Genomic DNA, 16,231 nt, shown 5'->3' with positions numbered 1-16,231 from the left:
TCAAAGTAATTCATTGATAGTTGTCAGTACACCCAGTGGTATAGAGCAAAAAACTAACAGTTAATAACTAATTCGGCTTACTTCATTGTTCTAAATGTGGACACGTACAGTCTAAGAGAGGTGACCTTTTCTGGTAGTTATGATATAACGATATCCTTTTGCAGAATTCGCACGTTTATTGCACTTTTTGTATTATAATAAAAGGTGGATTTGCTGTTGGCAGGAAAACACTGCCTTGAAGGTTAGTGCCCTTATAATCGCAGATACGTAGAAATACAAGACACACGGTAATCTCTAGTATACACAATAACCCATTAAAAGAGTTATAAACATAACCCCTTCAAGAGTAATAAGCGCCCTCTTCTGGAGGCACACCGCACTGCAATTTACACATGCAGTATACGAAACCACACAACTGCCCCGTGCATTCATCATTTTTAATGACAATTGCAATTTGCAACTTACTCACAACTATCACACTGCAGATTTTAAAGAAGAACTTGAAACACAGAATCATCTTAGAAATATGAGTTTGTAGTGCATTGTAGCCATGCAGTGCAATGCCTAAATGTTCTGTTCGTGCATAATAAAGCTGCAACATCTTCCGTGCAATATAAAAATGGAGGATGAAGAAGAAATGTGTGGGAGTTTGGTGGCAAGCAAGGCCCCTACCAAAGTCTAACCCGAGGGCTCAATCTAGTTTGTCAGCTAAAATTCTGCACAACATGCTCCACATGTGTATAGTCACATTCTCGTATTGTGTTTGGTTGAGTAGACTACAAACACCACTAAATCCTGCATGGATGAGCTCTTTTGTCACCTACAGGTTATGTAAGAGTTGGAGACTGACCTGCCCCACGCGCTGGCTGTCAAGACATCAGGGATCCAATGAACTTCGTCTTGTAGTTTTACAGCAGGTAAAAACACACGGTGCTGCAGAAGCATCCAAAGCGTTTAACGTAAGAGTAAAAACTGCGTCCAAAAACATTAAAAACTAAGGCGTCCATATCATCCTCTCTCCATTCACAAAAAAACCCGAACAGGTGAAGGTGATACGCTCATTACTACCGCCATCCACACCACGTGACCCAAATTACCACGCATCACTAAAAGGGGTGTTCAACAACATCAGAATACCTGTCTCCTACATTCCATTTATTTATTTATTTATTTTCCATACTTAGGTCGATAATAGGTATAGTGGATGACGATTATTCTGCGAAATTTGGATCACTAAAAAAAATAGTGGCCGTGAAACCTCTAAAAACTGTAAGTTAAACGTCAGTGGAAAGTTGTCCTCAGTTTTGGGCCCATGATGCTGCAAAATGCAGACAACAGGCTAGAGTTTCACTGATGCAAGACGGACCTTGATGCGGATGGGATGTTACATAATATCTAACACAGGAAATGGCACAAATACAAAAAAAAACCGTTCCCAATACTGAGAAATACATGGTTATAAGTAGCCTACTGTTAAAGGTGATGGCTGGCAGCCACGGTATTTGTGAAGAGAAACACATAAAGCCCACAAGGCGGCGCTCCACCACTTTATGTTTGAGTAAAGTCAGCCCAAAAAACACACATGATGTGTAGATTGAGCACAACTTAGTTCTTTTAACTTAGTTCTGTTCGGCCATGAACCACAACAACAATCACAACTTTGGCCCGTGGAAGCAGAAATCCATAAAACACATTAACATTGTCTCATCCACTGATAGATACTATTGCAGAAGCACTTTAAATCCTATGTGGATAATAACCTTTGGTGAAGTATGAGTGAAAGTACCAATGTTTCACATGATTAAAGAGATTTCCCATGACAGCACATTTTAGGGTTTTGTTTGGGAGCGTGGGATGTAAAGTTTTTGTAATGTGAGGATGTTGCGCAACGCAAGGACAAGTAGAGACGCGTCGTTGACTTTTTTTCGTAGTGCAGGGATGACAAGCTCGGACAGCACAGAGACAGTCTTTCTGCAGATTCTTTGGGACTGGTTGAGAGAACGGCAGAGCCTCATCAGATCCCCCTTTTTCCCAGTTTTCTTCTCTCTCATCATTTACCTGAGCTGCTGCTTTCCATACGTCTGTCTGGATTTGCTCTGCTCGAAACTGGCCCTGGTGCGTCGCTTCAAGATCCAGCCTCAGAGCCAAGTGACATGGGCAGCGACTTGCGGGTGCTTGCGCAAAATTCTCCGCAACCATGCCTGCTTCATTTTCCCCCTCTCTGTCGTGCACTGGTACTGGAAGGCTGTGGTTTCTCCTCCACTGGCACCTGACACGCTGTCTGTCGTTAGGGACGTGCTGGCTTGCCTCCTCCTGTTCGACACGCAGTACTTTCTGTGGCATCTGCTGCACCACAAAGTGTCCTGGCTCTACCTGGTCTTCCACAAGGAGCACCACCGCCTCTTCTTCTTCACGACGCTGAACCCTTCCCTCCTTAACTGCCACCCGCTCACCGAGATGCTCTTCTTCATCACTAACATCTATCTTTCCGTGGAGGCCCACTCGGGCTATGAATTCCCCTGGTCAACGCACAGGCTGGTGCCTTTCGGCCTCTACGGGGGCGCCCAGCATCATGACCTCCACCACCTCAAATTCAAAGTGAACTACTTCACGCACTGGGACAGACTCTTTGGCACACTGCAACGAGAACACATAGACACAGAAGTTAAGAAACACAGACTTTAAAGAGGGCATGATTATGAGAATATATGAAGGACATTTTTATTCTGCTATTATCCTGTAAAACTGATGAAGGCTGACTTTGATTTGATCTTTTGTCTAATGACATTTTTAAAGCCACCGTTGTGTTTCATGCGCAGAAAATAGGTCTAGATTCTAAGTCTACATTACTGATTACAGTGATCAAACAATACTAAGACAGAATTGACAAAATATGAAGCTGAACTTTAAAGTTGGCTGTAAAGTCTGCTCCTTTAAGAGGAATCAAAGAAAACAGTATAAAAACCTGAACAGAAACTTGTGCATCAGAAACATAAATAGTAATTCAGACCAATGTAACTGCTCACCCATTCTCCATAGAGAATACCAACCTGACCCACTCATAAATCATCATAATATGAATTCTTGTTTGCACTGAGTACTTTACTTTTGCTACAGAATGTGAAATAGTTATATGATGTTATGTTGATGATTTAAAAAAAAAAAAAACTTGAAGGTGACTCAAGTACCAATTTGGTGAAAACAACTAGTAACTGCAGCACTCCTCATATTTTGGAGCTGAATGACACTTAATAATTTGTCAGCAGAGACAAACCCTTTTTTATTGCAAGACACAACTACCCTCCTCCAGGAGTTCAAATCCAAACTTGTATTCCCACTCTTAATTACAACATACGAGGGCACATGGTTTGGACGAGTCCTGATGATCTTCCATCTTCCATTCAGAATTATTATCACACCCAAAAGTTGTTATAAAATCTTACCATATATATATACATATGTATACACAGTACACACACACACACACACACACACACACACACACACACACACACATTTTCAGTTCTCACTTCTCTGTTTTTTCTCTTCTAATCTATATAAAACAATTAAACATAAACCTGAATTGAACAGAATTCCCTCAAGACTGAAAAGGACACATGATGCTGATGTATCTAATGAGGTAGTCTACAAATGATCAATACTGAATTGTATCTGGATCATTATAGATCCCTAACATAATTCTTTTAAAGCAGCTCTACCCTGCACTAAAACTTGGTGCAAGTTTCATAGTAATAAGAAATGAAAGTAGACAGGCTAATGAGCAGACCTGAAATAACTTTGTGAGAGTGATGGGCTACCTTCCTCATAAATTTATGGGACAGCAACATGGATCTGTTACGGTGTTTAGCTGTTTTTAGAGGTCAAAGTTAATTTCCGTAAGAGTCACAAGAATTAATGTATAACTATAGACTTTTTAAATATTAGTTTGCACAACCCCAACTTCTTGTCAATTACTAACAACTTAATCATTATTTTACAGAATGTGGAACTCACATTGAGCAACTAAACCATTATATCACCACTACATTTAGCAAAGGCAGAACTGGAAGTGAATCATCTGCTCTGGTAATTTGCTCTATTCTTCATAATAGAGCTGCACTAATTAGTCAGTTGAAAGAAGATGAACCACCATTTGCTTATATGAAGATGGGGCTTGGGTTTTAAATTGTGATGGACATTTTTCTTTTTTTTTGATATGCAGTATTATGAACCAAACAATTAACTGATTAATCGACAATGACAACAATCATTTGCTTCAGCCCACTTTTACTACAGGGTAATGCTTTATGTCACAGCCATGAAGTCTGGGCAATTTTGTTGTAGCTACATACATGGTGCCAGTCTGAGCTGAAAATTAGTTGATCTACTGAAAATTAATCATCAGTAATTTGGACACCCAGTTATTTCAATCATACTTGACAAAATTTACTGGTCTCACATCTGTATATGACAAGATTTGTTGGTATTCTTTGTCTTATGCGTGATGGCAAAAATCATGAGTTGCAGCCCTAGTGCCAATAAAATGTCACGGGTAGACACCAGGGAAGAAATACTAGTGAAGAACATGAGATTTGAAAATAATGGGGATGTAGTTCTACCTGTATTTTTTTCAGTTAATTATACTTAATAATTATTTAATCAATAAAATAATCATGGGCAGCTGCAGTGTTACTTTGACACAAAATAAGAGTATGGGATAGTGGCAACAATACAGATACATAACACTAGTTACATTATTTACAAAAAGTGCTTTTATTCATGAAAATGATTGTTTAACAATAGAGTTCAGGTGCTGCCAGAAGGCCAGGGAAAGGGCAGTATAAAGCAACTACAACATACTTTGTATTTTTAGAAATATTTTTTTTTATTTATCAGCGTTACGTGACCAAACTAAACCAGTCACAATTTCACAACATATGGAAAAAAACCATACTCCATCTGACACTTTTATTCAGGTTATTGCACAATATACAACATGAGCCAAGCTACTCATCATTCACAACAACATTCTTATATCAATACAAGAACAGAGATGTAATTCAGTTTAATCTAATCTTGGAAGGAAATAGACCCACTTAAAGAGACTTGAAGCAAAATAAAACAACTATTTTACCTTATAACAACAGCATAATACAAAACGGTCGATCAGTTAAAAAGTCCTGGAAGTCATTGTAAACCAGCGTTCATCTCAGATATTCAGCAGAGAAACGCTGAAAATATCAAAAATTCTAAACAGAGTTTGACATGTTTGTTACAGCAACAGCACTTCCAGCGCCAGAGGCCGGGGACCTTGAGGAATATACGTCAGTCTCAGTCGGAGGTCAGGTCAAGCAACTGATAGGCCTCGTTTTCTATTACATGAAAAGCGCTTAACCTCGGACAGAGTCGAACAGAATTAATTTTCAGTTGTGGCTGCAGAGACCAACAACAGATACACAGCTTAGTCCTATCATGTAAACATCACACCATGTGCCTTTCAAAACAGTAATGTGATCAGTAGACAACAATGCAAATATTCAAATAGACACATTCAAACAGCAGTGTCTTATTAGGCAGCGCAATCAATACGCAATATGTCTGTCACCTTCTCTGCTTTGCGCTTTTTGTTACTATTCTGTAGGATTTGGATTAATTTTCGTCCAGCACCACTGCCCTCCCTCTCCACCCAGATCCGTAGTAGTTCCAAAGTCGCCTCCTGAGCATCACCGCGGTGGTTCAGTTCACAAGACTCAATTCTAGCTGGTGGTATCCCACAACGAATTGCTACGTCCTTCATATCCTTCCATCCAAGCTCTTCTGCAATGTCAGACAGGTGAGGCTCGATATCTGAAACTAATGTAAAACACAGAAAAAATGAGGACTAGTGTCACAAAGCACAACATAATCATCATAACATCATCTTCCTGAGCCAGAATCAATTCAGTCTGGTTATTAGTCAATCTGCTATTTCATCTGACAGGCTCGAAACATAGGAAACACAGCATTTAAAACCATGTTCTGAGGTTTTTCTTACCTTCAAGAGGCTCCAACTCCTGAGAAGAAGAAGTAGAAATAAGATTTAAAGTAAAATATTTTCCAAATCCAGATACAATAACAAACTGTTTATATAATCTCTGTAAATACGTCACACTACAACAACACAGAAGACTACTAACAAGGAGCCTAATGGTTTCAGACAACTAACCTGTATATCCTACAGAAAGGGGAAGCTATGCAAGCATTAAAAGAGAGACAGGGAAAGTGTTTATCATATGTGTGCGTGTGAGACAAAAGAAGTTAGATAAAACTATGAAAAACAGGACGAAGTCCAAACATGTACAGCTGGTCAGAGAACTAAAAGAGATCTCACTGAAGACTCACTCACCATGTTGATATTTGGTTGGTGGACTAAGGTCTTCCCCTCTGAGACAAATGATCAAAAAAGAAGATATACAGACATATGATTAAGAAGATACAAAAACAGATTCTGAATGTGAACTAAACCTTCAAAATGATCACTCTACATGATGTTGTAGTGCCCTCTGCTGGTCATATCATATATGGATGAAATACTCACGCGATTTTCTCTTTCTCCAACACCACAGTCCTATTAAAGCTAATAAAGCAATGAGTAGAATTGGGACAATTATGGCAATTATTGTTCCAGTATTTCCCCCTGAAACACAAAGATAAGATTCCATTTTTATTACAAACAAAATAATATAATTTCTGTTTTTTAACATGCAACTGTACCGACTGAAGGCATCATGATTTAATGCAAATGCAACAATGCAAAACTAAACCATACCTTCAATTTTGTCATTGCAGACTGTGTTATTTTTGGCTGTGCAGGGTACTTTGACACCTTCATCATGACATCTTGAACCAAAAAGAAAAACAAGTGACAGACTGAATCATGACAGCAAAAATTAACTTTTAAAGTCAACCATGACAAGTCAATAAACCGGTGACACTGCTTTGCTTTTCTAACAAAACACAGAAGACATTTTTTTTTCTTAAAGTTTACAGATAACATTTGAAGAGGAAGGACTTACTCTCTACAGGGTTGGCAGATTTTGCAAGCTCCTGGGTCACTGCAAAAGTGATTCTTTTTACATCGACATTTAGTGTCCCTGGCACGGGTACAGGGTTCCTCCACCTCTAGGTTGGCTAAAATAATGATAAAAGCATAATCTTTAATACTGTGGTTGTATTATATTACCAGGTTTTCTTCTATTTTGACATTTACTTTAAGTGATGAACCCTCATAAGTGGGGGTGGGTTGGTGGGGGTAACACGGATTCCATGTATTAAAAAAAAAAAAAAAGTAAAGTGATACCAATAATGCAGTAGTCGTATTTGCTGGCAATTTTCTTAAATATTTACATGATTATCTAAAGTATTAAACTAAGTCAGCGCATAGAAAATAATGTTTAACAAATTATGTGGAGTTATGTTTAGTTCATATATTCATAGTTATCTTTGAGGCTTATTATATTAAGTAGCATGACTACTGTGTGACAAATCAAAATATCTGCTGTGAAAATGATTTACTGCACCACAAGCTAGGCTTTTAGAGTTTTTACCAGTGTTTTTTTTTGTTTTTTTTTTTTTTGCATTTGTGAAAATAAAATGTCCTGTTGTGTCTGTACCATTGGGGTGTTCACAGGATGTGCAGGGGTCACATTGAGGCTGGAAATTAGGCTGACTGTGGTACTCTCCTTGTTCACAGGGACTGCATTGTCTATCATCTATACTCTTCAAGCAGTGACTCTCCAACTTCAACCCTACAGTGCAGAGACAAATGAGCCAAAAACAGAAGAAAATGTTTTGATTATTTTGGGCAAGCTCATTATATATACACACCCACACAGAAAGCCACATGCAAACATATTCTAAAAATCAGTTTAATAGATGCACATTGAAAAAATGCATATATTTATCAACATCATGTTAAAAACATCCATCCATCCATTATCTATACCGCTTGTCTTTAAAAGGTGGCAGGGGGGCTGGACTGGTACACTCTGGACAGATCAGCATTCCATCGCAGGGCCAACACATATAGACAAACAATCATTCACACTCACTTCACACCTACTGGCAATAAGAGTCACCAATTAACATAACCTGCCTGTCTTTTTTGGACTGTGGAGTACCCGGAGAGAGACCACACAGGCACAGGGAGAACATGCAGACTCTCCACAGAAAATACCCAGGTGAACTGGAGCTTAAACCTGGGACCTTATTGCTGTGAGGTGCTAACCACTGCACCACCATGCCACCGCAAAATTTAATAAATTTAAAAATACCAATTGCTGATTAATTCCACTCCCTTGTATGATGTAGATTACGACAGCTCTACATAGAAAATTTTGATCTCCCTCACAGGTTTAGTTTACAAATAAAGATGCATAGAGCATTATGCAAACAAATACACCAGTCGACCACAACATTAAAATAAGTTACCAGTTTGAATGTTGCAGCGGATGAGTGATAACTGGCACCCTCTCATGGCCAGGAGCAACTGGCACCTGCTATTCAAAGTCACATGTAACGTAACTTACCAGCACCGCACAGACAACAGGGCTTCCCTTCATGCTCGTAGGTGCCATCCTCACAAGTCTGCCTTCTGTGACGTAGTAGTGCTTTAATTGGAAACCGAGTTTCTTTCCCTTCAGTTTGGGATGAGGCGAAATGATACGCCCTGATAAGAAAAACACAGAAAACGAAAGTGAAAGTACATTTGCAAATTGCCCCGTAACTCTGGCATATAGAAAAAACAGCTGATTACTTATTACAAGATTAAACGGTTACGGTTAAAAGTTTAGGTCCAAAGTTCACCTCAGGTGCTGATGTGATTCTGACGCCGATACATTTGCGTCCCCTCTAAGCTTAGAATACATCCACATCTGAACTCCACAACATGTCGTTTATTACAAGATACTTAACCTCAGCCCAACTTTAGCTTTAACGCTTCACTAACTACTCATCTCTACTTCTAGAGTTAACTTCAACCTTTCACTCAAACAGCGGAAACCGAGTGGGAGCGAACTCTGACGTAACACCTTGCTACCACAGTAACCGCCAACTAGCGACTAAACTTCGTGTCTGTGAAACGTTTAACTTTACTTACTGTAACAGACAGGAACAGAGCAGATCACAGGCGATAAACCATGCAAGAACGTTTTTTGAATCGAACGCCATCATGTCATTCCTTCTTGTGCTGTGTGAATGTGTCCGCCATCCACTGCGCCTCTGTCTCTGCTGGGCGGGGACTTTCACACGGGACTTTTTTTTTTTTTTTTTACTTCATTGGTTTTAGTCGTGTTGCCAAGAAACGAAATGTGCAAAATTACAGTTGAGACCATAGATAAAATTATAAGTAACTAAAAGATAAACAGTTCAAAATGTGTCTTTTATGTTTTTACATATATTTCCGAAAGGAATAAGAGGATGGTACCGCCTGTATTTTTATTATCTTTTATGGAAAATGTACAGTCACTATGTTTTGGAAACCCCCAAAAACAACACTCTGCCAGTGATTACAAGCGGGGTTTTAGAAATGCAAAATGTCTCTCTCACCTCTCTCAGAAAACTTTAACCACAAAAGTAGACTATTGTAATAGTCTACTTTTGTGGAACTTCATCTAAGTCTAGGGTATTGACACATATAATGTGCCTAAAATAATAACTTTTTTTATCTTTCATGTCTTTATTGATTACACTCATTCAACATTCAAAATGGTAGTGGATAAAAGTAGGTGAACCCTTGGAATTAATAGCTGGTTGACGATGATATGCAGCATATCATGATGATATGCAGTGCCCTTTTTACGCCAGATGTAGTGCTGCGTGTTCAAAACATTTTGCCAATACCGCTGTGGAGTGTCAATGTGCTCTTTTGCAAACTTCAGGCATGCAGCAATGTTCTTTTTAGTAAGCAGCGGCTTCCTTCGTGGTGTCCTGCCATAGACACCCTGCTTGTTCAGTGTTTTACATACTGTAGACCCACTGAACACAGATGTTAGCCAGCTTCCAATGACACCTTCAAATCTTTGGCTGTCACTTGGGATTGTATCTTTACCTCATTGATGAGTCTGTTGTTGTGCTCTTGGAGTCATTTCGACTGGGCACCCACTTCTCGGTAGAGTAGCCACAGTCCCAAAGTGTCTCCATTTGTAGATTGTTTGCCTAACTGTAGACTGGTGAATTTCTAAAGCCTTACTTTAGAAATTACTTTATAACCCTTTCCAGCTTTATGTAAATCAACAATTCTTGATTGTAGATCCTCTGAAAGTATTCTTCTTGTGCAAACTCAAAAAAGTTTGAGTGGTTTTTATCAGTCAAGGTAGCTCTAGTCCACACCTCCTAACTCATTTTCTTAACAAGACTCCAGGTATGCTAACACCTGACTCCAATTACTTTTTTTGAGGTCATTAATTCAAGGGTTCGCATACTTTTTCCACTAGCAGTATGAGGTTTTTATGGTTGCGCTCAATAAAAACATGAAAGGTCAGATTTTTTTGTGTTCTTATTTTAGGCACATTATATTTGTCAATACCCTTGACTTAGACGAAGATCAGATCAGATCACATTTTATGACAAATTAATGCAGAAAACCATGAAATTCCAAAAGGTTCACATACTTTTTCTTGCCACTAGGAATGTGTGATTTTATTCATCTACGTGAGAGTTCATATACCTACTGTAACCCAACAAGGGAGAAAATGCTAACGCCTTTGTTTCTTATTTTGTTGGCCTAAAAGTAGTACAGTTAATATATAAAGTATAATATGATTACACTGATGTCAGATTAGTATCCATCAAATCTAAGTTTCCAATTGTAAGCTAATCCAAAAATGTTGCTTTATTACATACTGCAGTTCACCATTCAGCCACTAAGAGGTGTTATTGCTCTTAGTTTGGTGTGTTGTGATGGCTGCTGGAAATGTGGGGGATCTGCTCCTGCTGATGGTTGTCTATCGATTAAATAAAATATTATCTCTCCTGGTGCCGTCTGCCAAACATTGACAAACTTTTGTTTTAAAGGATTAAATACAAACAGCTGATTTTTACTTAAAAAAACTAAAAAAAAAAAAAGTATACCTGGAAAGTCTTGATTTGTTGGGGATTGATAAAACTGTGATAACTGCTACCAAAACCACAAACTACAAAACAAAAACTCAACAGCTCAACAGTGTACCTGGATAAATTATGCTTGTGATGCACCCCTTTTAAATCATGGTCATAATTTAATTGTGTTAAGGGCACCCATGCCTTCTGGGCTACAGAGGGTTGTATGGTGTGTTGTGAACGTGCAAGTGAAGTGAAGTATAAAACATGTAGTTTTCTTTGCCTTACTGGTCCAGCAGTTCCTGACTCATATCTGTCTTTTTCTGTTCCTGAACAGGAAACTGACCAAATAAAATTAAAAAAGAAGGTGATGCAGGTAAGAAAAAGCACTGCACAGCTGGAGAGCGGCCCCCCTGATGCCATCTGTACTGAACAAAGTTCTGTAGAATGAAAGTGCAATGTAATTTTAAACTTTAGATGTCTTTGATTTACGAAGTTCCTGTGGAGTGAATTAATGAAGCTCTTAATGTGCTGTACAAGTAATTTCTGTAGCAGGAAATCCTTTCTGTCTGTGCCACTAACTTAAGAAATTAATGCCTCACCCCCGCCTCACAAAAACACAGTATTTGTTTGATCTCTGCCAAGTGCAGTTAACAGCAAATTTATCTTTGAACAAAAGTGAAGAAAAAAGTATTTGGCTGGGGAATAAAAACTTAACTTGAAGGAGAACTCCTGTGGGATTTGGTTGTTTTTGCAAGTGTATTAAATTTCAGCCCTTTGTAGTCCCAGTGAGTCCCAGTGTCGGATTTGTACCAGTCTGCTGCCTGCTCATGTGGCCCACTTATAGAGTAAAATGAACACACACACACACACACACACACACACACACACAGAGGTGTTGTAGAAAAATCATGAATTAATATTTTAGCCACGCAAGCAACATCGCTTTAGGGATGACAATGTCAATCTTTTGGTTGATCTGCTACTTTGGTCCAGACTGAAATGTCTCAACAACTACTGGATGGATGGCCGTGGAATTTTGTACAGACATTTTCTGTACCCACAGAATGAAGGCCAAGAAATTTAGTGATTCCTTGACTTTTCTTTTGGCACCACTGTATGGTTGACATTTGTGACTTTGAGTGAAATGTTGCCACAACTGCTGGATTGACTTCCTGTAAATTTGGTGCAGACATTCATGTTCCCCCTCAGGGTGAACTGTCATCACTTTGCTGATTACTTTTCATCTAGTGCCATCATCAGGTCAGATTTAAATTTTTATGAACAAATAACATATGTGGAAAACTAATAACATTCCTCTCAGACTCAGCTGTATGTTGTTTTTTGTGCTAATTTAGCAAATTTTAGCTTGCTAACATGCTAAACTAAGATGGCGAACATTTTAAACATCACACCTTACAAGACACATTACAAGAGAATAAAATCATCATACTATTCAAATGTAGGAGGTAAACCTGTGATTGTCTCCCTCAGCTGCTAGCTTCAAGGGTAAAAAGTGGGTAAGTTGGACGTGGTCACAACTACATGTATTTTGGTGCCTCATTCTCTGTTTTGTGAGGGCTATATAATGTAATAATAGCATATAAAACTGTTACCAATAGGCCACAATAAGAGCACCACTCTCCTTCATTCTGCTGTACAGCAACAAAACCAAATAGCTGCAAAACCACCACCATAGAAGTGCAGCGCGTAGATTTCAGCTCTGTGGAAATACATTATCATCCACGGCCAATGTGTTCCGCCTCCCATCGCCCCCAGGTCATATGCAGAATAAGGCAGAGTAATAGCTCCACTGAGGTGGAGGGGAGGAAAAATAAAATAGAATAAGACAATGTTTTTGTTGTTAGGAGGAAGCTGCTGGAAGGGACTGTGTAGCAGAGCCTCCCTGGGGACACAGCAGAAGAGGGAGGAGATGAGTCGGGGGGTGGGGGTGAGGGGGGGCAGGTAACAGCTCTTCTCTTTGGGTAAAAAGAATCACCGAAAAGAAAGAGAGGAGACCTCAGTGTAGGCTGAAGTTCATTAATGAAGTGTGTTTCATAGATTTAGTTAACTACAGTCACGATGCACTGTGTCTTTTTTTGGAAACTGGGTCACAACAGTGTTAACTCAAAATAACAAGCAAAGCAACAAGTTACCCAGAAATTTGATTGCATGCATATCAGTGTCACGTTTTGTATTATTTCCCCTTAAGTACACTGTGCATTTGTTAATTTAAAATTTCATGCATGTTGTGGGAGAGTGCGCCCTATTTCATATTTACTTCCTTGAGGTTGAGCTTTTCTTTTTACTTGAGCTGTAGCACTTCTGATATATAGCCAGAGCTTTTAGGCCTACAGGTAGTAATCATAATCCATGAATGCACTGAGAGTGAATGTGAAAACTATATTTCCAGAGGGACTGGCTTTGCTCTTTCAATTCAGAGTAGCTATACTGCTGCGATTTTGACATTTAAACATAACAACCGTGACAGTTTTCACTTTTTTCATCTTGAAGTGAATATTTGAAACATTCACCTTAAATAGAACCAGACTGACGACATTCACAGTCCTGGTGTACATGTTCAGATGCCGAAACCGTGGTATTGGTCGATGACAGGAATATCATAATTTTGGAAAACATAGTTTTTAATGCTATAGCAGTGAAAGAGGAAATAAGTAATGTGAGGCAAAAACATCTGCTGCTAACTGCTCATCTGCCTTGTAACCTGTGTCCAGTATAGGAGAAACTGGGAGGAGGGGTGGTACGACAAACCTGATGCTTCTTCACACACAGAACAGGAAGAGAGTCATGCTGCTCTTCAACTACAGGAAATAACCTCTGTGCTGATGACGCAGGTCTCAGGGGAAAGCTCAGCAAGCTCTGTAGATCTGAAGCATACTGTACATTCTGTAACTGCACGCACAGCCGGGCTGTGCAAGGCTGTGCAACATGTTGCAGCACGGACACACACACACACACACACACACACTAGCACAGTCCAGTTCTTTGAGCCATACATTAACAAGTAAGGATTGTGTTCATCGCTAAATCATCAAAAACAACAGTATTTGCCGTCTTTCTCTCCCTCTGTACCAGCTTACATACACGAACGCAAACTGGATGAAAAGACATTAAATCTGCCACTTGATGATATGTCTGTGCAGAGCGATTTCCCCCTCATAACACGTCCAGCAGTCTGCCTAATTAGAGCCGAGTGCATCTGTGGACAAGGGAGTCCGCGTCCGCACACTGGAAGGGGGATTTGGCCGGGAGCATTCATTCATTGGGCTGTCTGGTGGGGAAGACAATGGAGCAAAGTGCTGATTGGATGTCTTATTCCCAAACTGTGCTGAGCGCTTTTCTGCAGCGCAGGGGAAAGACAAGAATAACGCAGGTTGAATATCCCATGGAGATGGATTTATTGGGACTATTGGTATTGGAAAAATCCGGTTAGGGATTTAATCAGAGACTGAGCCTGTAGTCCAGGCCAAACTGATTCCAGCCCTGCCTGTCCTGTCCTTTACCTGTCCTCTCTGTCCTCAGAGTGGGTCCACTCCAGTCATTTGTCCTTCATCTAAACCATTATACAAGAGGACATCCTCCTCTCACTCTATCCTCAAGGACAAACCCTGCCTCATTTCTGAGTCCACTCTTATTTAGAACATGTAAACACTGTGCATAAACTATAGCTGTGATCTAAATCAGAATCAGAAATTCCCAACCAGGGGTGCTTGTATCCTAATGGGTACTTCTGCAGTTTTCAGGGGGTACAATTAAAATTGTGAAAAGGCAAGATTAATTTGAAAATATAATACAAATCATCATTTGCTTTAAATAACATATACTTCTATATAGTCAGTCAGCATACTGCAACAGGTGAACACCATGTGTCACAGTTAAGAGTATGTAGAGAAGTTAAAAGTGCGAAACCTAAGGCAAAATATGTTATAACACTGTACAATGACATGTGTTGTTAAATTGAACCCATGCTATAGGTTCCATTGTAATTTCCAAAAAACTTTTATTTCCATGGTAATTAGGCCTACATTGTTTGAACGGTTTTTATTTGTGTTGAACAGCTCAGGGACATGATGCTAATACTATCATGGACACAGTGGGGGGTACCTGTTCTTCCTCTCTCAGCTCCATCAACTTCTCTTTTTCTTCTTCTCTTCGTCTCCTCGTCGTGTCCTGTAACTCCTCTCCTCCCACAGCTGAGCTTTAATTGACGTCTTTTCAGTTTCGTCTGTGTCAGTGAAGAGAGTAAACACAGGGTCAGCTGATATTTAGCCTATCTGGAGAACGCCAACATAATTTAAAAAAATAATAATAACACAACAACAAAAACAAGAAACTGTGGTGGAAGAAAAAGCAGTTATAGTTTTACATTTATCAGTCTGATACTGGGTGGATAGAATCAATCGTTCGTTAGCTTGCTAGCTAACTAGCTAATTAATTCACTCAGGTGAAAAACTAGCTGGCCACTGTTTAGCGTAGTTTAACGAGCTATGAGCAAGGAGCTATACTGGTCAAATGATATCTGGGGGGGTGACACTGAACTATAAACAACCCATTTGTAAAAAATTCTGTATACCTTTCTCACGCTTCAGTAGACTCAGCTTCCTGTCTATTTTGATGGTACAATCGAAGAAACCACGGTGCTGAGTAAAGATTTTGTAGTAACGACAAGATAGTTCACTGCACCCAGCGACGCACAAGAAATGACGTCAGAAAGTCGATGATCTTGTCGTTGTACAAAATCTTTGCTGCACCAAGCTAGTTATTTTATACATTTAATAACAGAAAATGTTAAGACATTTTGCATGTGCATTTGGATTAGAGTCAAAAGACAATGACAGACAATCACAGGATACATCCATTCGGTTTCTCATTCTAAATGCAATAGTTCATAAATTGTTCAGAAATTAATGAAAATGTTCTAAATAGTCTTTCTTAATGATGAGAAATCCTTCAGAGATCACTGGATCCACAACAAAAACAAATCATTTTGGTCCACAGCCTTGTGTTTCACCAAATCTAAAATCTTTTTTTGAGATTTGACAACTTTTTCAGAACAAACAGAGAAACCAACCGATAAATCTCCTGCAGAATATGCACCTCAGTGAAATGAATCCACTTCTCTGAGAACATGGCA

The 16,231-nt window shown here is 39.3% G+C and overlaps 2 protein-coding genes across 3 annotated transcripts; one reads left to right on the top strand and one right to left on the bottom strand.

Moving 5' to 3' along the window:
* The first annotated feature begins 853 nt into the window (after nucleotides 1-853).
* On the top strand, nucleotides 854-3,165 carry LOC108897287 (cholesterol 25-hydroxylase-like protein). Its single transcript, XM_018696839.2, has one exon. The coding sequence runs from the start codon at nucleotides 1,879-1,881 to the stop codon at nucleotides 2,683-2,685; it is 807 nt and encodes a 268-aa protein (XP_018552355.2). The 5' UTR covers nucleotides 854-1,878; the 3' UTR covers nucleotides 2,686-3,165.
* Nucleotides 3,166-4,749: 1,584 nt separating this feature from the next.
* On the bottom strand, nucleotides 4,750-9,304 carry fas (Fas cell surface death receptor). 2 transcript variants are annotated; one of them, XM_018696837.2, is made up of 9 exons: nucleotides 9,137-9,304; nucleotides 8,568-8,707; nucleotides 7,653-7,787; nucleotides 7,056-7,170; nucleotides 6,809-6,879; nucleotides 6,578-6,676; nucleotides 6,386-6,423; nucleotides 6,035-6,053; nucleotides 4,750-5,853 (listed from the first exon to the last, which is right to left on the bottom strand). In XM_018696837.2, the coding sequence occupies exons 1-9, from the start codon at nucleotides 9,208-9,210 to the stop codon at nucleotides 5,570-5,572; spliced, it is 975 nt and encodes a 324-aa protein (XP_018552353.1). In that variant the 5' UTR covers nucleotides 9,211-9,304; the 3' UTR covers nucleotides 4,750-5,569. The 2 variants fall into 2 exon arrangements, with proteins under 2 accessions (XP_018552353.1, XP_018552354.1); XM_018696838.2 differs by lacking the exon at nucleotides 9,137-9,304 and adding an exon at nucleotides 8,845-9,077.
* Between the last annotated feature and the right edge of the window lie 6,927 nt (nucleotides 9,305-16,231).

The sequence above is a fragment of the Lates calcarifer genome, linkage group LG16_LG22, assembly GCF_001640805.2.
Source record: "Lates calcarifer isolate ASB-BC8 linkage group LG16_LG22, TLL_Latcal_v3, whole genome shotgun sequence".
Lineage (NCBI taxonomy): Eukaryota > Metazoa > Chordata > Actinopteri > Centropomidae > Lates > Lates calcarifer.
Note: the sequence above shows the minus strand (reverse complement) of the source record. Positions and strands in the feature narration are given on the sequence as shown.

What these genes read in the sequence shown, in the direction of transcription:
- fas (XM_018696837.2), bottom strand. Translation starts at nt 9,210, where the DNA reads ATGATGGCGTTCGATTCAAAAAACGTTCTTGCATGGTTTATCGCCTGT. An exon ending in ATCCTGTGAACACCCCAATG is followed by an intron (nt 7,171 to 7,652) that starts GTACAGACACAA and finishes TCATTATTTTAG; the next exon opens with CCAACCTAGAGGTGGAGGAA. An exon ending in ATCTGCCAACCCTGTAGAGA is followed by an intron (nt 6,880 to 7,055) that starts GTAAGTCCTTCC and finishes TTTTGGTTCAAG; the next exon opens with ATGTCATGATGAAGGTGTCA.
- LOC108897287 (XM_018696839.2), top strand. Translation starts at nt 1,879, where the DNA reads ATGTTGCGCAACGCAAGGACAAGTAGAGACGCGTCGTTGACTTTTTTT.